We start from the raw sequence: 26,783 nt of genomic DNA, 5'->3' as shown, positions 1-26,783 counted from the left end.
CCCCTGGACACTCTGTCCTCACTGTACTGTGGCCACATAGCGCCAAGTTTCAAACGCCCTCAGCTCGCATTCAGGCTGGGAGCCAGTTGCCCGATGTTTGAACGATCTCAGCCTGCTTGGTGCATGGCGGGTGCTGAGCGCTTCTGAAAACCTAGCGGTCAGGGTTCCATGGCAGCTGCAAGGAGCAGAGCTCTTCTGAAAATCCAGCCCCATCTGGCCCTGGGCTCTTCTGAACAGCTGACCCACAGTGGAGAATTCAGTGTCGCTTTCAGACCCCAGGGGCTGCACTGCAGGGTGCTCTCCTGCCTTTCCAATGCAGCAGCTTCACTGTCTCCTCCTCCCACCCGTCCCCTGCATGACACCACTGTTAGAAATAACCAAGCAGGTTGTCCCTGGGGCGGATTGGGGAGGCGGAACCCTTTATTGCCTGCTCATTCCACCTCGCCGCCGTGAGTGAGCAACAGGGGGGTTACTTTACAATTCTTTTACCCATAACAGTCTGTAAATGCATACATTTCCAGCCACTCCCATAGACCCTTATTTGGTTACCTTGACACCTATAAAATGAATATTAACAACTACATGATGAATACAATTATACCCGCCCCCGTTTGTTATTTACAGGATTACCCCACAGAGGGCAGGCACGTCACCACAAAACCTATTAATTTTACCCTACCCTTCTTTGAAGTAAAGGCATGCTGGGGGGAAGGGAGATAATGCTTCCTTCCCGCCAAAGGCCCCGTGCAGGAGTGGCGATAGTCTCATCCCCTGCGCAGCCGGCCAGGAAGGGAGGAAAAGAAGAGAGAGAACAGGCTCTAACTAGAATTCATACCGATTAGCAGAAACAAGGTTTGCCCGTGCAATGACCCCGTTCCCTGTAACTTAGGCCTGACCACTTGTCCAGCTTTTAACTCTTTCCTTTCCTACAACCACCGCAGAGTGAGGGCGTCCAACATTGCTCCCAGCCCCCAGTGCAACCTTTGGTGTGTAGAATGCTCTTCAGCATGCCACCCCCCATGCCTCCTCTCCCGACAGCTATGGTCACACAGGGCTCTCCCGCCCAGCTTAGGCGCCATCAGAGCAGATCTGGAGCCTTTACCGAAAAGCCACACAGGTGACTACGGCAGAGGCAGTCTTGCAGCAGCTGGCAGAGCTCACACGTTCTAGGGGCTCAGCTCCGGGCCGTACTCGCCCAACATGAGTTCACGCGCGTTTGGTGCTGCAACGTGGGGCAAAGAAGAAAGAACTTGGCAGCCAGAAATAAAGCCCAGCAGGTAGAAAGATCCTGTCCGTATTTCCAGCTAGGGCGCATGGCAGCTCCATCATTTATTTTCATAGCCTGGGCTCCTGTGTTTTGTCGGCAGCTCAGCTGTCTCCTTCACCGAGGGGCCTTAGTTTTATTTTGTTGTTTGTTTGATCCCAATTAGACCTTTTAATTCTTCTTGGGTTCATATTTCCCTGGAGTTTGGCCACAGGATATAAACCCTTCAGATCTGTAGCAGTGCCCGTGTACCAGTAGAACACAAAGTTAATCTTGGTGCAGAATCCCTGTTAAAATAATGACGGGTCCAAAGCCATGCAAGGCAGAGTACAGAAGGAGCCAGAGAGGAAAGTCTGTAACAAGCAAGTTTCCAGAGAGATTTTTGCTGTAATTCACAGCTTTTTTCTTTCTACATAGACACAAAGGGCTACAGTCTCCCCAGGATGGGTTTGCATCAACGTCCCAGTAATTCTGATCACTCCCACACCTTAAGAACCATGGGCCCAATTCATCCCTTGGTGGAACGCCTTTGGGTCAGAAATCCAGGTGGGCCTGAACTTCACCCATGGGGGACACAGGTGGCCATCCCAGAGGCCGCTGGAGACCAATTCAGCCCCTGGTGCAAACTAGAGCAACCTCCAAAATGCTCTAATGTGCGCCAGCAAGTTGGGCCACCCACGCTGTCCCTGCTATATGGATAAGCAAAAAGATCTGTGCTTCAGGGATAGTCACTTTTTAAAAGAACAGGCCAGGGAGATACTGGGAGTTCTGTGTGCGAAGGGTCCACAAGAAGGCCGCTCGCCTCCCTCCTGAGGTCATTCTAGATGGAAATAAAAAGGTGAGGTGAGCTGACAGCTACCTCGCTGGAGGGTGCTTTTCCTGGTCAGCGGTGAATCGGAAGTGTCCAGTCCCCTCTGAACCTGACAGCAGCATGGCGAAGTTCAGCTCTCGGGGTGGAAAGGGCTGGGATGGCTCACTCCGGTGTTTGACATTATTGAGATGCTCTCCTTCGAAATCAGTGTCTGCAACAAGCCTGGGCAGACCAGAACAGCAGCAGCTGCTGCTGCATCCCCATTCCCATGGCAACCCAGAACAGGGTATCCAAGGTCTTTGATATGTTTCTTATCTGCCACAGGTTACGGAGATTGGCAGTGGGGGATGGGGGGGGAAGGGTGGCTGAGGGAAGGGAAAAGGGGGAGATGGAGGGTGGTGAGGGCTAAGGAAAGAGAGAGAATAAGAGAGTGGAGGGAACAGGAATTATTCTCTCCTTAAACACCACAGCCTCAGTGGTAGGGGGAAATCGTAGGTGCAAGTCTATGGAACATCACTCAGCCCAGGCGTTCCTAAAGGATGGTTCATTACAGACATGCTGGGGTCGATGCTTTATTCCCTGTGTACTGCAGGGCTGGAGAAGTATCTGTGTCTTTGACCCATCTGGTGTCTGCCCGATTTGGGCCAGCAAAGCCCCGATCTCTGTGCATCAGGTGGGATTACGATGTGTAGAAGATGACAGGAGGGAATGCAGCAAGTGGTTAGACATGTGCTTGGTTCGGTTTTAATTGCTGCCTTGTTTTGCGGCATCTCTCACACTGTGAGGGCTCCCAGGGGCCCCCAGGGCTGAGGATTGGATTGGCAGGGGGCGGCTTGACATTTTCAGAGACGGGAATGAAGAGTTCTTCTCCCCCCCACACCCATGCCACAATTGGAAAGGAAAGGTCAGCGCGTCAGCACGGATGGTTTAGACTCCCAGGCACTTCCCTGATCGCCACGGAGAAAGACTCAGGAGGGGAAAGAGCGGATTTTAAATGGAAAAGTGCTGGCGGTGCTTCCATAGAGAGACTTTCCATTGAGCCCACCTAAGATGCCTCCTGACTTAGGCTTTACCCACCTTAGGGGCATTTCCAGGGATCAGGAGAAGCCAAACTCAGCGGAGACCAAGGGGCAGTGAGGGTCCCTCTAACCTTCACAAGATCCCTGCATGGGGTTGGCAAGGTTTAGACAAATCAATGAGCCATCATCCTCCTCCTTCGAGGTCTGGGGCAGTACAAGAGGGATGTTTATGTGAAAGAACCAAGCCGTGGGCAAGGACTTCAGAGGCCCAGTGGGGTGGAAAAGGGAATTCCATCCATCCGACCAAGACAGAGCAGGGTCTGGCCAATCGAGAAGCGGGTGGAGTGCTGGGAATGAGCGTGGTGGTCTGCATCCAATCCACAGGAGACAGGCCCATCATCCAAAATCCATATCTGCCCTCGCTCCCCCATGTCCTTGTTGGCAGTTTAAGAAGCGAAGCCAAAGGTTGAATGGGTTATGGAAACTGAACAGGATTTCTGTGCTTCTCCTGCTCCCGTGGACAGAGTGTCTGTCCAAAGACCAGCCTTAGAGATGCTGAAGAGAGGTCTGAATGCTGCCGTCTAAGGCCTGCTCTGCTCTAGAAAATTAAGTCAGCTTACCTAGGTCACTCAGAGGAGTGAAAAATTCATCCCCCTGAGTGGTGTGGTGAAGCCGACCGAACACTCTGTGTAGACGGCGCTAGGTTGATAGAAGAATTCTTCTGGTGACGTAGCTACTGCCCCTCAGGGAGGTGGAGTACCTATGCTGAGAGGAGAACCCATCCCGTCTGCATAGGTGGAGTCCACACTGAAGGGGCACAGCTGTGCTGCTTTAGCATTTCAAGTGTAGACGAGCCTTCAGGCTCAGCAGAGTCTCTGACACAGGGATCTGTTTCTCTGCCTCTCTGCCCACCCCTACGGGACTATTTTAAGAAGGAGGAATGCTGCCCAGTTTTCCCTTGGTAACTAAGTAGCTGGGCCTATTTCAGCCTTCTCTTAGTTTCCATGTGAAGTAATTAAAAGAGCTGGATTGAGGAACACGTTTATTTTTCCACTCATCAGGGGAAGGATCATCCTGGGAGCTGGATTCTCTCAAGCAGGGGCTCTCAGCCTTTCCAGACGACAGTACCCCTTTCAGGAGTCTGATTTGTAGCCCAAGCTTCACCTCACTTAAAGACTTCGTGCTTACAAAATCAGGCATAAAAACACAGAAGTGCCATGGCACGCTAGGACTGAAAATGGCTCACTTTCTCGTTTTTATCATGTAATTATAAAACAAGTCAGTTAGAATAGAAATACTGTACTTACATTTCTGTGTGTAATCTATAGAGCAGTATAAACAAGTCATTGTCTGTATGAAATGTTAGTCTCGTAGCTTTCGTTTTCATAGCATTATCTGTATGAAATGTTAGTTTCATAATTTTGGCTTCGCTAGTGCTTTTTATGTAGCCTGTTGTAACGCTAGGCAAATATCTAGACGAGTTGATGCACCCCCTGGATGACCTCTGCATACCCCAGGGGTACACAGACTCCTGGTTAAGAACCACTGCTCTTGAAGGCTCATTCCAGCCCCAAGGGGGATGCATCTGAGGCATGTATTGAGAAATAAATCCCAGTTGCTTGTCAGGGGAACTTTGGGGGGGGGTGAAGGGAGGGGTTGCCTGTGTTCAGTAAACAGAGGCCGTTTCACACTCAGTGTTCTGCATGTCTGCCAAGCCAATAAGATAGTTGGGTCAGGAAGCGAGTGGGTCAAACACAGGTGGGTGGGTGGGAGAATCTCTCCTTCTTATTGATTCCTCCATTCCCTACGCAAACCTCTTCTTCCCAGCTGTCTATCCCCATACACGCCCCCTCACAGGTGCTGTGCCCGGGCATTTCCTAGCAAGACCCCCATCCATTGTGCACTGCTGACACTGCCCATGCCCGTCTATCCCACTCTGACCTTCTCCTGTTCGCAGCCTTTCACAGCCGGCTCCTATCTCACCACCACCCGCATCCGAGGCACCGGCGCCAGGAGGCCATCTCTGCTGCACCAGAGCTGCATGTCCTTTTGTCACGACGTGGACGCTTCCCAGCCACCGGATGGTCTCCAGCAAACGGTTCCAGGCAAGTGCCTGGGTCAGCCGGAGACCAGCTCAGTCCAGAGATCCTCCTCGGACAGCCGGAGCCCTGGGGATCAGGGTAAGTGACATCCAGCAGGTCAGCATAAAGAGCGCTCCACCTCTGGAGCACAGCCAGCCTAGCAATCTAACCCATCTGCCTGGGCACCTCTCACCGTAGCACCTTGGCGCCTTTAGAGATAAATTAGGAAACATCCGTCAAATCCCAAAGAGGCCTGTGGCAAAGTTGCTGCCCCAACACGCCCCCCCCCCCACCTCCTGACGGGGTGTGGAATTGCAGCACTTTTTGCCTCAGCCTCCCCCATCTCCTTTCTTTTGGCCTACTCCAGTCCAAAGAGGGTTCTACCCACCCACTTTACAGAGTCCAGCAGAAATGTAAACAAAACAAACCGTCAGCCTGGCTGCGCTCAGTTGGCCTCCTCCTCCCCACAAGTACATCTGCTCTGCTCTGTTTCCTCCTTCTTTCAGGCTGCTTCCCAGAGAAAGGGAACTCCCCATCTCCTTTCCTCTGGGGCTCTCTCCAGCTGGGCTCTCCCAGGCCCCAACTCTTTATCGGGGAAAACAAAAACACAACAAAAAAAACCCCCCTCAGCTTGGCTTTATCCCTAATTAGGCCTGGCTCAGCTTCCTGGCACCTCCACCCTGGTTAATTGGCCTCTCAAGATCATAATAACCCCTTCACAGCCTGTATGGGGTAAACACCCCCATCAGGGGGCCAAAACTTTGCTTCACTCGCTGGACCAGCTCCTCAGCTGTGATAAATCAGCGTGACTCCATTGACGGAGCTGTGCCAATGTACGCCAGCTGTGAAGCTGGCCCACACGTCCCTTTGCAGCCCTGTCTTTGGGAACCCAGCATTTTGTGTGTTCCAAAGAGCTGGCCGGAGAAAGGTGATGATCCTGGGAGGCAGCGGGGGAGGCCTTCCGTGGCATGGCCTGTATAACAGGGATGGAGCGGATTCCCAGGGCGGTGCGTGCGTTGGCAGTTAGCGATTGCCAGGGTAGGATGGCCAACCCTCCAGGATTGCCCTGGAGTCTCCAGGAATTAAAGATCAATCTTTAATGAACGATTGCAGCATGTGATGAAACCTCCAGGAATACGTCCAACCAAAATTGGCAACCCTAACACCAGGGGGTTTGATGAAAGACGTGTCACTGTTCCCATTAAGGGTCTGTCAAGCCTTTTGCATTTGTTCTCCCTGAACAGCAGCTTATTTTAAAGCACCAGATGAGCATCAAAGCACCCTGGGCAATGTTCTGGCCCCTTTCTGCATCACCACAGATCCCGGCACGCATTGCAAAGCGGTCAATGCTTCCCTGTGCTCCCCCATGAACGACCCAGCCTACGACTGCGTTTGGGGCATGTGGCAATCCTCAAGGAATGGGTTCTGGGCAGAGGAAGAGCAGGCGAAATCTAAGGAGATGTGTTGGGGGGAGGGGAGGTGTCAGTGTGCACCATGGGGGCCAAAGGGTGGTCCCATGCCTGCGGCAGCCCACGATGCTGTACACAGCACTCCTCAGCTGCTCTTCTCTTGTGCAGTCTGCAGAGACTACAGGTCGCTTGTAGGAAGATGACTATTGCATGCTGGGATATGTAGTTTCTGGGAGAGCCATCTCCTCCCCCTGACAGTCAGTCCTGGGTCTAGCAGCTAAATCTGGGATGTTGTCGAAGTGGCCCTTATTTGGGAAGCTCCTTGGCAGGCCAGTGACAGGAGAGGATGGGAGGCCGCCTATTCTAAGGCCTGCCCTTCACTGTGATGCTAATTCATGATGTGCCTGTTGCTTGCCTGCAGAATCTGCCCAGCATCCTTCCTTTGCCTTTGAAACAGAGACATCGTCAGAGTGGGATCCCCAAGGCCTTGCTCTCAGCTCCACCAGGGGGTGCCTGAGCTCCCCCGGGGCCTTCTGCAAGGTGGTGGTGAAGGGGCTAAGGAGCAATGAGCCTGTGCAGTGGGAAATCGCCTTTGACATCCGGCCCCTGTTCCGAGACCGAGAGAGCCGTGAGAGCAGCGAAGGGGATTTGTGGAACGAAACCTTCCATCACCTGGCGGCCAAGTCCATCGTCCGGGATTTCGAGCAGCTGGCCGAGAAGGAATGTGAAATCGAACACGGTAATGCCGGCATCCTTGCTAGCCTTGGTGAGAATGGAAGGCCGGCAGACATCACTGTAGCTGCAGTAGCCTCAGTTATACCGTGACAATATACTGAAGTTGGGGTTCCGGCCCTCAGTGTTATCACACGTTAACACACGGTCACATGGTTCAGATGCACCATGGCCACATGTTGACGCTGCATCATGTGATGCTCTGAGGAGAGTCCCCCAAGACTGGCCTCACGCCCTCTCGGCTTTTCTCCAGCTCACCTAATCTCTCATTAAATATCCCTGCTGCATGTTAGCACCCTCCTTCTCCTCTCCCCCTCGCCTTCTCCCACACTCCCCTGCTTGCCGCATAGGGCTGCTAGTTATATTTTTAGAGGGTTAGTCACTGAGTCGTGAGCCCAAAGCAAACGCTTTTAGGCCTTTCGAGAACCCTTGCACAACACCTGCTGTTCAGCCCCCTCCGCCATGTAGTCGCAATTCACAGGGCCTGGCTTTGATTGTAACATTAAACGGTTCCGTTCAGATAAGTATCCAGAAGTTTAGACTCTACCAGGAAATCTATCCCTGATTATCGCTCCTAGTGGAGCAGTTTGGACACGTCTCTGAATTAGCTAAATCTCCTGGGCTGGGGATCTCTCCCTGCAGCTGACTCAGCTCTCCCAGGCAGCCTGCCCTCGCATGCCCCGCTTCTTGAATAAAAGCTGTGATGGGGTCTTTGGGGACACGCATTGAGCAGGGCTTTCTAGGTCACTAAACCAGTGGAGGGAGAGAGAATGAGCATCTTAAGTGAATCTAGTGGACAGCCCCTCACACCAAAGCAATCTGTCCCCTCCTTTCCCTATGCCACTTCCCCTGTTCTCAGCTCTGCCCCGTCTGGGAGGAAGCTCCAAACTGGTTTAGTGCCTGTTTAGTGCTTCTCTCTGGGCTGTAATATTGGACTTTATTTCTTTTGGTGTGAGTTCAGCACTGAGGAGCTGGACTGACAGCCCTGGAGTATGCAGCGTCTGGCCCTGGAAAATGGCACTTTCCAGTCAGCCACAGACTAGGATTTCAGCTTGCAGCAGCCACCACAGTTTCCCAATGCTGCCCGCCCCCCCCCACCACTGTGCCTGGATCCAGCCCCAGAGAGACCACCTCTCTGGGCAAAGGGATCTGCCACTCCCCATGATCAGTTCAGTTCTGGGCCTCGCCGCTGAGTGGGCCAGGGAGGAGGTCGATGAGTGTAGGTGGCCCTGGGAGAGGGACTGAGCCCGCGAAGCTCATGAATCGGCATCTGACATCTCTCGCCCAACAGGTTCCGGCAGGCGGTACCACGTAAACGCTGTCCAAACCAGCAGGGCCTGCAATGTCATCAGCAAGTACACGGTGTTTGTCCCGGTGGACCTGAGCACCAATGGCTACCTGCCGACTGGGGTCGAATATGCCAATGCAGGTAACAGGACATTCCAGCATAGTGCTGTTACTAGGCTGGTGCCCATCCCACACTCCCGGCTAAGCCCCTGAGCCCCATTCCACAGGAGTATGAGGGGCCATCCTGGGAGTGTCAGGTGGGAAACCTGGTTCAGAGAGCACCCCAGAGCTTGGCCAGGGAAAAATCAGACCTGCTGATGTAGGTGATGACGACAAATCCATTCTCTTCGGTGAGGTTTAGGGCAGCTGGGCCCAGGATCTCCAGCCACTCCTTCAGAGCAGTTCTCCATGGTGCTCATATATCCTGGTCTCAGAGGTTCTTAGACGTGGGCCATGGCTGGGCTCTCCATCAGTTCGTTTTGCATTGCATAACCGAGTCCGGCACTGCAGACCAAGGGTGTGTCTGCCCAACTTGGAAGCCGGGGGCTTTTCCCTCTGCCATGCTGTCCTGACTGACCACAGCCAGTTGGGGCCTGGAGGTGAAGGGGTCTCTTAGCCTGGGCTCTTCTGAAGGTCCATAGCCTACGACAAAGGGGTCATTGCAGCGGGAATGGAGATGTGCTTGGATGGTGGGTAGAAGTGTGAAGAAGCTACTTCTCTTGAGTGCCTGTGGCCAGTTAGGGGAGTGGCGAGGGCGCCAGGCTCTTAGCCATAGAGTGAGTGCCACAGAAGCTAGCTGCTGGTGAGGAAGGAGGTCATTGGCCAGCCGTCAGTCCCGGGGCGAAGGAGGCCGGGGATTGACTGAGTTCACCCAGTTTACTTTATCGCCCCTGTGTGTGTCCACTGGGAACTTTAATGCTGAGAATTCCTTTTGTTCATCTCAAGGGGCAGCATCCAAACAAGGTGGCCAGCGGAGCTCAGGTTCAGGAAGCAGAAGGCATCGAGTCTTCTCCCCTGGACTCGGACGCACCCAGTCGACCTGTGGCCAGGACGGAGCAGACGATGGATTTTACAGCATGAGTAAGATTGCAGCCCTTTCCGGGGCTCGGCGCTGTAATCGTTGACCTCAGTAGTTTAGAATCCATGGCCATGATCTTGCCTAGGATGCGCATTGACACGTACTATTAACTCTCTCTATTTTTTGCCTCTGGTCAGTTTTCTTCTTCTGGCCTTTTCTTTAGAACGGATGCATCTTTCTTGAAGGGCAGTAACATGGTATGATGAGTGCGGGAGCCTGATTCCCCTCTTGCTTATTCTGGTTTAAATCAGGAGTAACTAGTGAAGCCAGTAGCATCACAGCAGTATAAAATGGGCATGAGATCAGAACCAAGCCCTCTGAGCACTTAACAGCAATCACTGTAATTTGTGCTTCTGGGTGGGCCAGAAATGTAATACGAATGAGCTTAGATTGTGTTATTCGGGCCCCTCGGATTCTGGTCCTGCCAGGTTTGCAAAGTGCAGAGGTGGCCATGAAAATGAGATATCTCTGGGGAAACTGTCCAGTCATTTATGAGTCGTTAAAAAAAAGTTAGCTGCAGGATTCTGGTGAAGGTTTGGGTCTGTGATGATCTCAGAGCTGTCTCTTGCTGCCCATATATTCTCTCCATCTGTTATACCATGGTTGGTAACCTGCCCGGAAAGCTAGTCATGAATCAGGGCGGCAGCCTGCTCCCCACAGGACAAAGGAAAACTTCCTTTCATCTTTCTCAGAACATACGCAGACAGAGCCTCAACGGGGGCCCTTGTTACGACTGTATTTGTGGAACAGGCTTCATTTTGTAAGGCTATCCTTCAATCCTCCATCAGCAGCAGGGAGTGTCACTCCTGGAAGCAATGACAGCATTTTCCAGGTGAAATCCTGACCCTAGTGAAGCCAGTGGGAGTTCTGCCATTTACTGCAGCTGGGCCAGGATTTCACCCCCAGGAATCTGTAATCCTAGCAGAATTAGGCCAACAGCCACTAACCATGAGTTACAATGTCCTGCCTGGCTCCAGGGTAGATGAAGGCAGTCCATCTAGGCTATACTCCAGCCTGCCATAGAGTTGTCTCTCTCTCTTCTATGGCCAAGGTGACAGCTCTTTGGAAAGGAATATGCCCAGCTCCTATCACAGGAAAGGTCTGATGAGGCGCTAGGCGTGTGGTCTGGACAGGCATGCTTCCGGCTGGAATCCATCTCCTGAAATGGGGCATCTAGAAAATAATTGATTCTGAAACTCTCAGATCACGAGAAGTAACTCTTCCAGATGCGCTGAGGTTAACTAGCAGCCACAACACAGGTGACATGAGGGGCTGGGCCTGCTGTAATTAGAGACATGGGGACTTCAGACACTTGGCTGTCTGTAAATCTTTGGCTAATGAAGAGAAGTCAGGCTGGATTTTGTCTCATGTTGTCGTGACTGCTGCTGAATTAAAATGATCTTCTCGTTCAGGGACAAGGAGGGAACTGGAATTCATGATCGTGTAGAAAGTAACTGTGCTGGAAAGCACATTTTCTCTCTCCAAATAGATCTAGAATCAGCTGAGTTAGGTCTCTGCAGAGCGCTTGTCTAGGGAATTGCACACTTGTGTTTTGAACTAGCTATACATCGAGACATGGTGATATTACAATGCAGGCGTTTCTGTGCTCAGTCCCTGGAAGGGAAGAGTGGCCATTTGCCAGCTCCTCTTATACGTGTTTAAATATAACAATAAATTCAAACAATGAGCTGGATCCTTAACTGTGGAAATAGGCTTAGCTTTATTGAAGTCAATGGAGAACATAGTTCAAGTCATTGACACTCCACTGGTTTACACATTTATACATAGGAACATGGGCTCTGCCAAGATGGAACAGACCAATGGTCCATCTGATCCCGTATCCTCTCTATGGCCCTGGGCAGTACCAGATGGTCCAGAGGAAGGTATAACCTCTCCACAACACACCAAATTGTGCACTGAGGAGGAGATGGATTCTCCCTGTCCCCTGATAAAGATCTATTTATTCTCTGAACTGTCAGGATGGTTATCTCTGGTAACTTCTGCCCTAGCCAGAGTGACCCACAGATGCTATTTGGAATCTTACAGTTAAGCACCTGTTTTAATCCTTGTTGCATGTTACTGCAGTATTTGGTTCCACAATTTCCTGTGGCAGTGAGTTCCACAGTTTGAGGCTGGTGGTCTTTAAAATTGGGTTGTCACATTTTCTAGCCCACGTCCCCACGTCTTATCAATGAAAGACTCTTCCATAATGACTGTCACTGAGCCCAGCCCATCCACCTGCCCAGTGCCCTGATACTGGATTCTTCAGCCCACACCCAGCACTCAGAGGTGCAGCTTGACCAGATTTTGGCCCCTCCTTAAAGGCTTCAGAAATCTGTCATCCTAGTTCTTGTTTTCTCTGGATTCAGCTCCACGCCTCCAGCACTCCCTAAAGATTAGATCTTGGCACCGCTCACATTGTTAGACTTGCTAAACAATCCAGTTGGCATGAGAGCTTCTTGCTGCGCTACTCAGTTTTTCAAGGCCAATTTGACCTGAAAAGCTCAGTTATCAGCACTTGATCGTTAGCACTGTCCCTGTGTGTATTCCTGGTTCCCTGGCGGCACAGGGGAGTTATGGGTTGCTTTGGGAGGATGAACACAATGGCTTCGAAACTAAACATTTCTGAGACACTGAAAGTTTTCCCATGACTGAGAGCAAGAGAGAGAGAGAGAAGGAAAATGCTGGTTAAAAGAAAGAAAAATACCATTAAAGGAAATTTAAAAAGCCAGACAAACAGGTGCAACCAATAACATGTCTAATGAGGCTGTGATTTGCTTCCCATCTTTTTATGTGCTCAGATAAATCACATTTCTCACAACCTATGGGGTTTATTTCAGAGTTTGAGGTTTATAAATTCTAGATTTTTTTCCTGGAATGAATAAAATACGGATCATCCTGGAATATGCATTCCTATATCACCTTCCATTCCGGGATTCCCGAGCAGTTTCCAAACATTAATCTGCCCAGCAGTCTGGAAAATGTGATTGCCCCCATTTTACAGAAGAGGAAATTGATGTTTATGACTTGCCCAAGGTCAAGTAGTGACTCAGTGGCAGAGATGGGAGTAGGAATGACTCCTATTTTGCTCTGCTCCAGGTTTTAGGCCACATTCCTTTTCTGAATTAGAGTAGACTAGAATGAACGTCAGGAGAGCCTGATGGATGGGTTCAGTTTTGCACAGGGACACAGCAATGCCTGACCCTTTGGGAGCCCCCTTTTTAAAGGCTAAATAGCCTCAGGTGCTCACACAGCCATGGTAACCAGGAGGAGGAGGGTGGTGCTGGCATAGGTTGTTGTGGTGCCAAGGTGGAGAAGGGTGATGTGGCCATTGTGCTTCTGCTGTTGCAGACGCAGATGAGAACAGCCTATCGCCCTGCAGTATGCCTGCCTCCTCTGCCTGGGGTTGCTACAGTTTCCCAGAAGGTTAGGGCAGACATTCACATGATTTCTCAGGATCGCAGTGGCACCACTTCATCCGACTGAGGTTTCAGGTTGAGCTGAAAAGATTTTTTTTTAAACCTGCCAGGATCTGAGTTCAGGGTTCTGTGCTTCTCCTGCAACAGCTGGTCACATCCGATGGCCGGGCAGCATCTTTCTGCACTGGGCCAGCTGTTACAGAGAGAGCTCAGACTTCTGAAGTCAGGTCTTGGCAGGTCTGCGACTGAGAAAATGACTCAGTGGATAGGTATCTTCATCTCCATTAGACAGATGGGGAAACGGAGGCAGAGAGTGATGAAGTAACATGTCCAAGATCACAAAGCAGCTTAATATCAAAGCCAGGAATAGAATCCAGGAGCCCAGCCTCCAGCCCATGCTCCTGATTAACTCTCGGATTAACTCTCCCTTGATGTCAGAAGTTTCCTCATTTCAACCTTGGTTCTGTATTTCTCCCCAGCTCCGCTGCAGAGCCCATCCGCTTCCTCTGCTCACTCCCAGAAGTCCATCGATACCCTTTTTGCTGCCAGGTAAGGGGCAGCAGAGCATTCCCCGACCCAGCGAGACTTCCCGGCCCCATGACCGAGAGTATTCCACTGCTCAGTGTTTTTGCCTGGCTCTGGGTTTGGCAAAAGGGAGTGACAGGAGGGAAAGCCTGTCAGCTGCTTGTCTGTCCGTGTCAGGCAGATGGGAAACTGATAACACTCCAAAAGGGGGTTTGGTAAAAGGAATTTCACTGACCAAAATGCCCTGCAGCCCATTCTTGCTACTCTTGTTGGCTGGTTTACTTGTCCAGGCAGATAACTTGTGAGCCAGGTTTAGCGACAATCAGCCAACAAGTTGAGCCTGATGATGAGCAAACAGCCAACCAAACCGTCTCTTTTTTATTCTTTATTTTACATGTATCATGTAAACATGGTGCTTGTAAAAGGACTGGAAATACTGGGCCAGAGTCTCGCTGTTGCACTGACGCAGCCTGTTCAAATCAGTGGTGTAACTGAGAGGAGAATTTGGCCCATGTAGGTTCTAGTCTAGAAACAGGTGCATCATGGCAGCAGCAGCACAAGCTTTTTCAGACTGCCCCACCAGGGCTCCCCAACTCTGACTTGGAAGGGCCACCCCAGGGGGTCAGAGGGTCCAGGCTCGGTCAGTGGCCCATTCCGTTCTGGGTCTCTCTGCTGAGAGGTGTGACTAGTGTCAAGTGAGACGTGGACGCCTCCCCACTGGCAAGCAGAAAGATCCCCGACTTCATGTCACGTTGACCACTGAGCGCCCAAAAGATGGTGATGTTTTGCAGTTGCTGTCTAGCGAGGTTGGCTTTGAGCCAGCAACCTAGACGTGAAAGGCCGTCTAGTCTACTACCATGCCCTGAGCCATCCAGGGAGGGTAGGTGCAGCTCCATATCATCAGGGATGGAGAAACTGTGCAAGTCTAGGCCTCCTGAAATTCGGCAGGACTTAGGCTCCTCAGTCACTTAGGCATTTTTGAAAAAAAATCCTTCTAAACTTTTCCCATTTCTAGTGACTTCAAGAAATGAGGTATCAAGGCAAAATGGCCCCTCTCTTCCCCACCTCCTACAAACTCCTCTTCTGGCTACCTCTCTGACTCCAGTCCTTGGAAACCCCTCTCTGAGTCCCCGAGTCACAAATGGCTCATACGGAAAGTGACAAGAAAGGGCTCAGGGTTCACGTGTTTTTGATCAGCTGAAGCATTAGCGTCTGGGTCGCACGCAAATAAGGGCCTCAGAATGTCCCCTCCCAGTCTGATCTGTTGGAGAGTCTAATGGGAGATGGTCCCAGATGGAATTTGCATTCCTACTGGCACAAGGTAGTAGTGGGAAGAATTTCCAATCGGAGAGGCAAGGCCAGTGTGGCAGGTTAATGCAGAAGAAAAAGGGGAGGGGGAGGGCTGAGATGGGCAGTGTCCATTGTCTGGGAAGCCAGTTGAATTGATGTTTAGCAGCCCAGCCAAGCCCACGTTTCTCTGACAGCAGCATTACTGCATGACTGAGCGTAGGGAGCCATGTTTCAGGGACCGGGAAGGCGGAGAGGGGATTGGTTAGTGGGAGGCAATGGGTCCGAGAGGCAGGTATGTAAATGACTGCTTTGTTGTGTGTGTCTCGACGCAGATTGACGCTTAATAAAACGAGGCTGCTGACTCGAGCAGCCAAAGGTTTCATGAGTAAATCCCCAAGTCGGGTGAATGAGCCCAGCTCCGAGAGCAGCAATGAAAACATTGACTACCTGCCCCTGGTAAGCAACCAAACCAGACCTCAGGCTGTCACTGCTAGCACCAGAGAACTGGGATGACGGGAGGTGGCAGGGGCTCTTAAAGCATTTGCTCAATCTTGTCTCTCCTCTGGCATATTAGACTCAAGAGAAAGTAGTTACGGACATGGAGGTTTAACGGTAATTGGGATAAAATACAATATGGCTTTACGAAAGGTAGATCGTGCCAGACCAACCTGATCTCCTTTTTTGAGACGATAACGGATTTTTTAGACAAAGGGAATGCAGTGGATCTAATTTACCTAGATTTCAGTCAGGCATTTGATATGGTTCCACATGGGGAATTATTAGTTAAATTGGAAAAGATGGGGATTAATATGAAAATTGGAAGGTGGATAAGGAACTGGTTAAAGGGGAGACTACATGGATCGTACTAAAAGCTGAACTGTCAGGCTGGAGAGAGGTTACTAGTGGAGTTCTTCAGGGATCGGTCTTTGGACCAATCTTATTTAACCTTTTTATTACTGACTTTGGCACAAAAAGTGGGAGTGTGCTAATAACGTTTGCGGATGACACAAGGTTGGGAGGTATTGCCAATACAGAGAAGGATCGGGATATCATACAGGAAGATCTGGATGACCTTGTAAACTGGAGTAATAGAAATCGGATGAAATTTAATAGTGGAAAATGCAAAGTTATGCACTTAGGGACTAATAACAAGAACTTTTGCTATAAGCTGGGGACGCATCAGTTGGAAGTGACAGAGGAAGAGAAGGACCTGGGCGTATTGGTTGATCACAGGAAGACTGTGAGCCGCCAATGTGATGTGGCCATGAAAAAAGCTAATGCGGTCCTAGGATGCATCAGGCAAGGTATTTCCAGTAGAGATAGGGAGGTGTTAGTACTGTTATATAAGGCACTGGTGAGACCTCATCTGGAATACTGTGTGCAGTTCTGGTCTCCCATATTTAAGAAAGATGAATTCAAACTGGAACAGGGGCAGAGAAGGGCGACTAGGATGATCCGAGGAATGGAAAACCTGCTTTATGAGAGGAGACTCAAAGAGCTTGTCTTGTTTAGCTTAACCAAAAGAAGGCTGAGGGGAGATATGATTGCTCTGTATAAATACATCAGAGGGATAAATACCAGGGAGAGAGAGAGGAGTTATTTAAGTTCAGGACCAATGTGGACACAAGAACGAATGGCTGTAAACTGGCCATCAGGAAGTTTAGACTTGAAATTAGATGGAGGTTTCTAACTATCAGAGGAGTGAAGTTCTGGAAGAGCCTTTCAAGGGGAGCAGTGGGGGCAAGAAACCTAGCTGGCTTTCAAGACTGAGCGTTACAAGTTTATGGAGGGGATGGTATGATGGCCTGTGAAGGGATGTTAGAAGAGGTGGGTTCTGAGTTACTACAGAGAATTCTTTCTGGGTGTCTGGCTGGTGAATCTTGTCCACATGCTCAGGGTTTAGCTGATTGCCATATTCCCCCAGGGCAAATTGGTAGAGGCCCTAGGGGTTTTTTGCCTTCCTCTGCAGCATTGCTGGTGGATTCTCTGAACTTTGAAGTCTTTAATTCATTATCTGAGGATTTCAATAACTCCATCTTAGGTCAGAGTCTATCACAGGAGTCGGGGGGCGGGGGGGTGAGGTTCTGTGGCCTGGGTTTTGCAGGAGGTCAAACTAGATGTTCGTATTGGTCCCATCTGACCTTAGAGTCTATGAGTCAAAGCCCTGGCTGGGCCTACAGAGCAGGTTGTTCTCCAGGGCCTTCCGTCAGCGTTGTTATCCCTCTCCACAGGTGTCTCTGCAGTTGGCCTGCGGGGCCTTCCTGCTGAACCCAGCCTTCTGCCATGCAATCAACATTCCCATGGAGAAGCTGAAGTGGACGTCTCCGTTCACCTGCCACCGGCTGGCTCTCAGCCCCTCCGCCAGCTCCTGCAGTGCTAAGAAGTCAGACACGCCTCGGGAACCCAAGAGCCCTGGCTACAGCCGGCAGCTGCTGGCACCGAATGACGTTCACGGAGAGAACGTCTCAGACAGAGACTTCACTGCTGGGGCCGTGCTGAACGGATACAGCGAGGGTCTGGAGGACACGGGCCGGCCTCGCCACTTCTCTGGCAGTGCCATTGAAAGCCTGTCCAAGGCCCTGAAAGCGGAGAATGAACTCTCACCCCCGGCCATCACCATCCGCCGCTTCTCCTCCCCGGAGAGGACCCAGTCCCCTCGGGAGCTGCAGAGCGACAGTGGCAGAGGCTCCGAGTCGGACAGCTCCGAGTTGCAGTCCCTGCTCTTTGACATCGAGTTGCATCAGTGGGCCGAGCCCGAGGGGATGCTCTGGGCCACAGCCGTGGCCCTGGCCTGGCTGGAGCACAGCTCCGCCTGCTACTTCATCGAGTGGGAGTTGGTGGCTGCCAAGGCCAGCCTGTGGCTGACCGAGCAGGAGTTCCCAGAGGGCCGCAGCCTGGGGACCGTCAAGGCCGCAGCCCGACAGCTGTTCGTTTTGCTCAGGCACTGGGATGAGAACCTCGAGTTCAACTTGTTGTGCTACAACCCAAACAACGTGTAGGAAGGGGGCCTGGGAAAGGGGGGGTCAGGCAGTCATCTAAGAAAACACCTGGGATACAGGGAGTGGCCCTTAAAGAAACACGGTCTAACAGCTGAGCTCCCCCACTACAGAACAAGCCTTTCTGCTGGTCAGAAAATGACCAAGATCATTCAGAGCCCAGCACTAAACAGTTGTTGTTGTTGTTGTGTAAGCAGGGTATAATTCACCTGTGGCACTCACTGCAGCAGGATGTTAGTAAGGCCAATATCTAAGCAAAAGCATTCTACAGTTCTGTGACTAGGAATAGCATCTCCACTTACACCTGGCACCGGGCAGCCTTCCCTTCAATCTGGGTTTCATCTGATCCACAGCACCAGTCCCAGAATGAGAACCCCCAAATCATCACTCAGTCATCCACCCTTCGTGCGCCGCCGTCCGGTCCAGCCACTCACTTTTCACCCAGCCACCATCAATCCTGCGTTCTTCTCTTGACACAGGGCGTTTCCAGCTGTGATTCATCGCTGCCCAGTCTCCAGCTCGAGTGCGTTTTCGTGCAGATTAACATGTGTCTCTTGTCTCAGGATTTGTGTCCAAGCAGCCGTTTTGCCTCATAGGTCAAGGTTATTGGAAATCCAGACTGCGGTCAACTAGCCAAGCAGCTTCAGATGGAACAGCAAAACTGTAGTTACTACTGCTGGGCTGGGGAAAACAATGGAGTGAATAGCCAGATCCCTCCAGATCACTCATTCTCTACACTTATCACCAGCTGTGGATTTGGACTGGGATTTTCAAAGGAGCTCATAGGATCTAAACATCCAAATCCTATTATAATCCCCACTGGGTGCATAACTCCCTTCGGCTTCTTTGGATATCCTGGCCTTGGTTCCAGGACCACCTTCTTGGCCGGCTCGCGGCTGACAATGTGCCCTAGAATCTTTTGCATGCAGAGCAGGGGTAGTCTGGGGACAGATTGCACAGCCAGCAAGCAGCTGGAAGAATGCAGGAGGTGGGTTGAAGCAAATCCATTCCCAGGGCACTTTTAGACCCCATGTAGCAGAGCTGATAGAGTGCACCCTGATTAGAGCAGTTAAAGCTTTTCAGCCCCTTCAATGCACTGAGTGCATTCCCCCTACAAGGAGAGCCTCCTGATGCGACATTTGATCTGAACCAAAAGGTCTGGCTAATGGGCCTGCGTTGTATCTACATTTCCAAGCCCATACCACTTTACCCAGTGGCTTTGAAGCTCGTGTTCTTACCCTTTGATTTTCCGGCCTCAATGTGAAACATTCTGCTGCCCCGTTGAGACTTTTGCTAGCCGTGCTTATTGATCAGGGGTTTGCTGGAGCTCTTTTGCCATTGGTCTGGCTGCCTTTTCCCCCCTTCCCATGCAGAGAGTTGAGTGCCACTTTCTTGTGCCCGGTGCAGATTTGATGCGTGATGTTTCATTGTACCAAAGCTAAGCACTGCCCACATTTGCCTCTTGACTGTGTGTCTTTTGAACAGCTTGGATTCTCTCATCCTCTCTCTAGACTCACTGCAGAATTTGTTTCCATCCTCGCACTGCTGTATTTTGACTTGACTGCCATACCCTCGCACTGCATATGACAGGCAGAATCAGTGGGTACCTGGATCCATTCTTCTTAATACGAAGTGACAAGTGACAGCAAATTGTATTGACAGACCCTTTTCTGAGTGTAATTACTCAGCAGCAACCGTTCCAAATCAGTTATTCATAGTGGAAGGCAACTTTAATCCTGCAACTCCAGCTCTCAGCAGTCACCAGAACCGTTCCCATGATCTCTTGCTAATGCCACTAACCCACGTCAGCTGACAATTGTCAAAACCATATTAATTAAATTAAATACATCGCAACCTCCTTAACTCAGAATAGATTGAAAATTAAGGTCTGGATTCTGCCTGGGGGCCCAGCCTACTGAAGTCAATGGGATTTTGGGGACACGTATCCAAGAGCAGAATGTGACAAACCACTCAGAGCAACTTGCTTGTCCTAATAAATGCACCACTAACTGTGGCTGTCTGATTGGTGGGGACAGATGGTGACTGCATCCTAATTGCCATGCAGTGAAGCGGGTGATGCTTTAATATCAGGGCATTTCCTGTGTCCAAACTTTAGGCTGCAGTTCAGGAAAACATCTTTATTCAGGACAATGCTTGAGCATGTGCTTAGGTCCCACTGAAGTCAATAGAACTGAAGCACCTGTTTCACTTCTCTGTAGCTGGCCACAGCCGTTAGCTGCTCCCTGGCTCCAGAGAGTTGGGTGTCTTGAAAGATGTGTCATTGGGCAAAAGAAAGCTAAAGCTTTGAGGTTGATGAGTGAGAAATGGAACTGGTTGAAATTCTTCAGTCAAAACATTTTCCGCTGGAAAACCTGCTTTAGTTGAAGTTGAGGGAAAATGTTGATTTCAATGAATTTGGTTGATTTTTTTCTCACAGGAAAATTCTAAAAATAATTTATTTCTTTTCAGCATAAAATTTTGTTTTGTTTTTGGGCTCAGGAAACTGACCAATTTCAGTTCCCCCTCTCCCCTTTGCCCCTTTTTTCCATTGGAAGGTGGCAGAAGAGGTAAAAAGCGTGTGAGAAAATGAGGAAGAACCCATTTTTCATGATTTTTGTTTGTTTGTTTTGCAGCTGGAAATAATTAGAAAGCAGAAAGCATGAAAAATGGGTCTTTCCCCCACTCCCTTTTGAAAGCAAACCTTTCATTTGAAATTTCCCATGGAAAACTGACACTTTTCAACCCAAAAATACTCAGTGGGCATTTTTTGCAAGAAAGCTGTTGGTTTCTGATCAGCTCTAGTGAGAACAGGTTGCAGGGGGTCAGAATTGCTTTTGTCACTAGAGCAGGTTACAAAAATGCTTCCTCCCTGATGTTTTCAAACCCAGGACAAATATGTCTTGCCCACTCGGGCGATGGAAATGTGTTCCAGTTCCAAACCGCTCCAGGGTCTTTCTTGGTTCTGTTTCAAATGAGTCTCTGAACCTGCTGGAGTCCCACACGTGATCAGAGGGACACCAATCCAGATGTTAAAGCAGACACCCTGTGTCTTTGGGAGATGTTACTTCTTCATGAAGTCGGAGTGCTTGGGAGTGTCACACTCCCTTCCCGGCAAGTCAGCTGCTCCTCCTGTCTCAAGTATTATATCCTGAAAGGCTGCGAACTGAAGCTTAGCTAGATCTGTAGCTGTTACTTAGCTCTGTTCTGGCTCTGTGACGTGGTGACAGTGTGCTGCAAAACCAGTGCAAGGGCCCAGCTGCAGGCCCTGTAATGTGAGCATGAGCATCTTTTGGTAGGTGGCGTGACCAGATGCACTGGATTGGTGAAGTGTTTTTGTACCATCCTGTCCTCCCACCTCATGCCCCTATTCCCCTTAGCCAGCCCCAAGGCCCAGCTTTGTAAATACCAGGAGCATAAATCAATGCACAGTGTCTCCTTTGTCCCACGGGGGAACACCTGGCGCTCTTAGCAGATCTAGTGAAGCTAGTGGGGAAGTGAAGCCCAGCCTGGTGGCCCAGAGTGCTACAGCCTCAGGGGCTGTGCACATGTGAAATGCAAAGGCCTGAGGTGTGCAGTTAGGAGATGCATAAACCTGATGCACAGGTGGTGTCATGACATCTCTGTCCACAATGCTGCAGTGTATAATAATCATTGAATCATAGGACTGGACTAGAAGACCTCTGGAGGTCCCTTCCAGTCCCCTGCACTCATCCAGGACTAAGTATTATCTAGACCATCCCTGACACGTGTTTGTCTAACCTGCTCTTAAAAATCTCTGATGATGGAGATTCCACAACCTCGCTAGGCAATTTATTCCAGTGATTAACTACCGTGGCAGTTAGTTAGGAAGTTTTTCCTAATGTCCAATTTAAACTGCTCTTGCTGCAACTTAAGCCCATTGCTTCTTGCCCTAGCCTCAGAGGTTAAGGAGAACAATTTTTCTCCCTCCTCCTTGTAACAAACTTTTATGTACTTGAAAACTATTATCATATCCCCTGCTCAGTCATCTCTTCTCCAGGCTAAACAAACCCTGTTTTTAAAATCTTCCCTCAGAGGTCATGTTTTCTAGACCTTTAATTATTTTTGTTGCTCTTCTCTGGACTTTCTCCAATTTGTCCACATCGTTCCTGAAATGTGGCACCCAGAACTGGACACAATACTCCAGTTGAGGCCTAAATAGTGCGGAGTAGAGTGGAAGAATTACTTCTTGTGTTTTGCTTACAACACTCCTGCTAATGCATCCCAGAATGACGTTTGCTTTTTTTGCAACAGTGTGACACTGTTGACTCATATTTAGCTTGTGATCCACTCTGACCCCCAGATCCCTTTCTGCAGTACTCCTTCCTAGGCAGTCATTTCCCATTGTGTACGTGTGCAACTGATTGTTTCTTCCCAAGTGGAGTACTTTGCATTTGTCCTTTTTGAATTTCATCCTATTTACTTCAGAATATTTCTCCAGTTTGTTCAGATGATTTTGAATTTTATTCCTGTCCTCCAAAGCACTTGCAACCCCTCCCAGCTTGGTATTGTCTGCAAACTTTATAAGTGTGCTCTCTGTGCCATTATCTAAATCATTGATGAAGATGTTGAACAGAACCGGACCCAGAACTGATCCCCACTTGATTCGCACTTTCAGCTTGACTGTGAAGCATGGATCACTACAGTCTGAGAACGCTTTTCCAACCAGTTATGCACTCACCTTATTAGTTGATAGGAGCTTATTTCTATGCACTCAGAGCACTTTAGATGCTTCCAGGTTATGGACTTTTCATAATCATTTAAAACAGCTTTGCAGTTAGAGACTTAGCAGGTACATAATACATGAGTCACATTCTAATTCCTCCTGTAAACACAGCCCAAGAACTCCACAGAGTGTACAGACCCTGGAGGAGTAACCTTGCCAGACACCATAACCCCCTTGACACAAAAATACGGCCTGGGGCATCGCATTCAGAACCTCCAAAGAGAATGCAAGCCTCTCTAAAAGTAAAGAGTAACATGGATGATGTATCCTATTGCATCGGGAATAGCATGGAGTGTGTATGCTACAGCCTAGGAAGAATCTGGAGAGTTCAAGCTGAGACACAGTGACATGGATGGTGCATGATCTCACGGACCTGGACTGTTCAGAACAAAACAACGAAGCATGCACTTTCTGTAGCATGCCATGTAACAGCGACAGTGTATGGGAACACAGGAACAGCCTTGACCAGCCACCCTGTAGCATGGTCAGTATGTCTCGGCTTTGCCCCACAGCAGTTCTGGGAACTATGCATCATGTCTGAGACCTTTGGCCCCCCCAATTAACATTATGTTAATTAAGGAGAAAAGGAGAGGAGAAGCAAACAGCCGGCACTCCCACTGCTCTGGTCAGTTCTCAGAGCAATTTTTAATGCGGATGCTATCATTCAGATGTCATTAACCCCAAAGAAAGGGGACCTTCAGATAAGATATTATTTTTTGGAGGGGTAATTAGTTAAAAAACAAAACAAAACCTCACAGCAAAACCTACCTCTTTCTTTTGCCTTTTTTCCAAGCCCCCACTCACCACACACACTTTTTGGGCTGTCACTACAAAGATATTAGCAAAGCCAGGGATTAGATTTGCCATTGGTCTAAGACGGACTTGACCCAGAGCTCACCTCCTCTGATTGACTGTTAACCAAGCTGGTTCCGATCAGTTCTCCAAAAAGGATACTGAATCCATGGAGATTTGAGGCACTGCCCTCATGCAGCTTTCTACAGCTTTAAGACTCAGTTCTGGTGACTTGAAAAGACTTGCAAACATTTGAACATTCTCCTTACGGCAAAAGGCTCACAATGCTGCAGTCTAATGTCCAGTTTTGGTATCAAACCTTCCTAGCCAGGTACCAATACAACAGCTTTAGCATGGACAGGTTATGCTCGGCCCTAGCTGTTGACTGCACACGTTGGGTATATTAAGGGTAGTACTTCTGGACGCTCAGGTGAATGTTTAAACCCTGCACCACTTACTCCCTCACTGCTGTTATGAAGTCCCATAGCATAGCCCCACGGTTTGGCTGTAGGTTGCCCAGGCTGGCCACCAGAGGGTGACCTCATTTCACGATCACTAAGATCCTGCTATCTATTTGGCCGTTAGTAAAAAGGTGACGTAGTTAAAGGCATGACTCTCATCCTCAGCGTCTGGCCAGTGCTGCAGGTCAGCACCTTATCGCAGAATATGTCATGTTCTCTCCTGCGGCACCAAAGCCCAGCTCCATAGATAAGCCAACTCCCTCTACTCTGATGTTTGTCCAGCAGCAAAAGATACTCTTGGATGATCTCTTTCTGGATGACAGGGGGTTAAGTGGTATGAGTCATAATTAGTGCTTTCCCTGTATCTTTTACCTGAACCCTGGCTTACACCTGGCTGGCTGATTTGTACTTCCCACGTTGCTAATCCTTTTATCCAGTGTAAAGACCCATGACCATGCTGAAATACAGCATCATATTAGAAATACTTCACATTTAAGCAATGCCAAGGCACCAGAACATTTCACAAACACTAACTCAGCCTCACAGTCCCCTGCAAGGGGGGGTAACTATTATGATCTCCATTTTACAGGTGGGGAAACTGAGGCACAGAGGTTAACTGACTTGCCTAAGGTCACCTGAAAAGCCTGTGGCAGAGCCAGGAAAAGGACTAGGGAGGCCTGACTCCCAGCTCCCCTGCTCGAACCACTAGCAAATACTGCCTCACATGTTGTAAGACAAAGTGGCAGTTCTCCAACCACTCTGTCGTCTTCGTCTCTTGGATTCAGTCCTTGTTGCCAGGGATGCGTTGAACCCACACCTGTGCTCAAGTCAGAGTTCTCTGTAGCTGTATTGCTGCTGGTGAAGTGTGTGGTGTAATTTAGTTGTCAAATTAACCAGGTGGCTTTATGCAGTCTGCTGTGGTTCAAGTGACATGGCTGGCGATTGTCCGCCGGATCCTCAAGTGCCTACGGACGTGACCTCACACTCTAGCGTACAATGTGACTGTGGTCCTGTGACATTGTCCTGCTCATCGAAGCCCTGTTGCCTTGCACTCACTTTCCCAATATATAATGCCATTGCCTCGTTCGGTGAGCTTTGATTTTTCATGTCGGGGGGTGGGGGAAAAGAGGGAATACAGTGTTTCTGCTTCCGGCCTGTTGTTCCTGCGGCAGTTCCTTTGTTACTGGTGTAATCTCATTGGGGTCTGTAATTCCGCAGCGCTGGAACTGTCTCTGGGTGAGACAGTGCAGGCCTGTCAGCTGGTTCCTCGTGGCAGTTGCCTTCTCTGTTACAGAAGCATTGTTATCCCAGTAAATCAAGGTTTGCTTGACCAGCCCTGTGCCTTCCTGAGTGCTTTGTTCTGCTCTGATTTCTCCACCCTTCCACGGGAGCCCATCCTGGGCCCAGAGCCTCTCACTTAGAGTTCCTTGGATGTTTGGCACTGAAAGTGTGTGTGTGTGGGGTGTGTGTGTGTGTGTGTGAAAAATGAATTTGCAAAGGAAATGAACATTTTCATGTCTTTCACCATTTCCTGGGGTGCTTTTTCTCACAACACAACCCACACTGAAAAGTGGAATCAGACATTGCCGGCTCCAGGTCAACACTTCCTCATTGCCAGCCGGGCTCGGGGAATGCGCAGTCAGCCCATGTCAGGGATTCACGCTCAGAGGAGCAGCTGCGGCACCTGGCCCCTCTCCCTCCTTAGCTGAAAGGGACGCGATTGCGGTACGAGAATGGTGGGTTTCCTTTGAGCTCACCGGCCGCTCACCAAAGCCCTCAAGCACCTGCTCAACTTAATGTCAATGGCACTTGAGTGCTAGGGGGTCACAAAGGGCCCAAGCCGGAGCCTGCTGAGATCACTGGAACGACTCCTGTTGAGTCCAAGTGACGTCAGCTCTGGCCCCAAATGAATGAATTTGCGTAACCAGGATACACCGGGATAGACTGTGCCCTTCTACCGCACGCTCAGGCGCTTTGACCCAGAAACAACAAACGTTTAGTTTGAAAGCAAAGCCGCTGGCGTGCTGGGCGCTCTCCCGTCATGGGCCAACCGAGCAGCGTCAGGACCCTGTGGGATTCCCTCTCCCATGCTGCCTATTCCCGCCATGGCTATTTGGGGCCAGGAGACCCAGACTCAGCAGGCAGAGCCAGTGGGACCCAATAAACGTGGGTCACCTTCCCTGTTGGGTCAGAGGAGGCCTGTGACTGAAGTGTTTCAGAAGAGACGGGACCGTGGAGCAGGGTAGTTTTGGACTCTGCTGAATGCCTGGCCCTCTTAGCAGGCCACTTTCACTTACTACAGTGTTTCACTTACTCCAGTGTCATTTGCCAAGGCTCTGCAGTGAGCTGCAGACCAGCCCGTTCTCTCCTGTTTGGGCTCCTGAGGCTGCTTTCCACCTCCCTCAGCTTGGAGCCCAACAGGTCTGAGTAGTATTTCACTTGTCATTTGCAATGCTCCCCTCTCCTTTCAAAGTTCAGGTTCACCTGGGCCTCCCCGCAGCAGGCGTAAATGGATCTTCCGCCTCCTCCAGCATCTCCTGCTGCTCTCTGCTAATGGCTGAAAGCACCAATCAGAGAATCCACTGAGTGGATTTACATCAGGTCCGGGAGGGGAAGCTGTAGTTCCCCTCCCGTGCTCCTCACTCTATGAACTAATACCCGAGCATAGGACCTTTCATCCCAAGCATTATCAACTGAGACGAACATTTTCTGACCCAAGGGTGGATGGCTAAGCTCCTAAATCCACAGGCACCTAATGAAAAATGGTGAGCTGATTTGCAGAGGTGCTTAGCACCCACTGAAGAGTCCCTGGGCCAGTTTGCAAGCCCCAGAGGACTGGAGTTCTAACCGGAGCACAGTTCAGCCCCTGAACTTT

General features: G+C 50.0%; 1 protein-coding gene across 1 annotated transcript in view; it reads left to right on the top strand.

Moving 5' to 3' along the window:
• VWA5B1 (von Willebrand factor A domain containing 5B1) overlaps window positions 1-25,238 on the top strand; it is a 63,407-nt gene extending 38,169 nt beyond the window's left edge. Inside the window, exons 15-22 of the mRNA XM_067567505.1 lie at window positions 5,052-5,274; window positions 7,006-7,323; window positions 8,608-8,745; window positions 9,549-9,683; window positions 13,033-13,107; window positions 13,580-13,649; window positions 15,248-15,371; window positions 17,147-25,238. Coding sequence (XP_067423606.1) covers window positions 5,052-5,274; window positions 7,006-7,323; window positions 8,608-8,745; window positions 9,549-9,683; window positions 13,033-13,107; window positions 13,580-13,649; window positions 15,248-15,371; window positions 17,147-17,914 — 1,851 coding nt within the window. The 3' untranslated portion in view covers window positions 17,915-25,238. The remainder of the gene's footprint in view (window positions 1-5,051; window positions 5,275-7,005; window positions 7,324-8,607; window positions 8,746-9,548; window positions 9,684-13,032; window positions 13,108-13,579; window positions 13,650-15,247; window positions 15,372-17,146) is intronic.
• The last annotated feature ends 1,545 nt before the right edge of the window (window positions 25,239-26,783 follow it).

Source organism: Emydura macquarii, unplaced genomic scaffold, assembly GCF_026122565.2.
Source record: "Emydura macquarii macquarii isolate MOO-44397 ecotype Brisbane River unplaced genomic scaffold, CSIRO-AGI_Emac_v2 contig_2768, whole genome shotgun sequence".
In the NCBI taxonomy this organism is placed as follows: Eukaryota; Metazoa; Chordata; order Testudines; family Chelidae; genus Emydura; species Emydura macquarii.
Note: the sequence above shows the minus strand (reverse complement) of the source record. Positions and strands in the feature narration are given on the sequence as shown.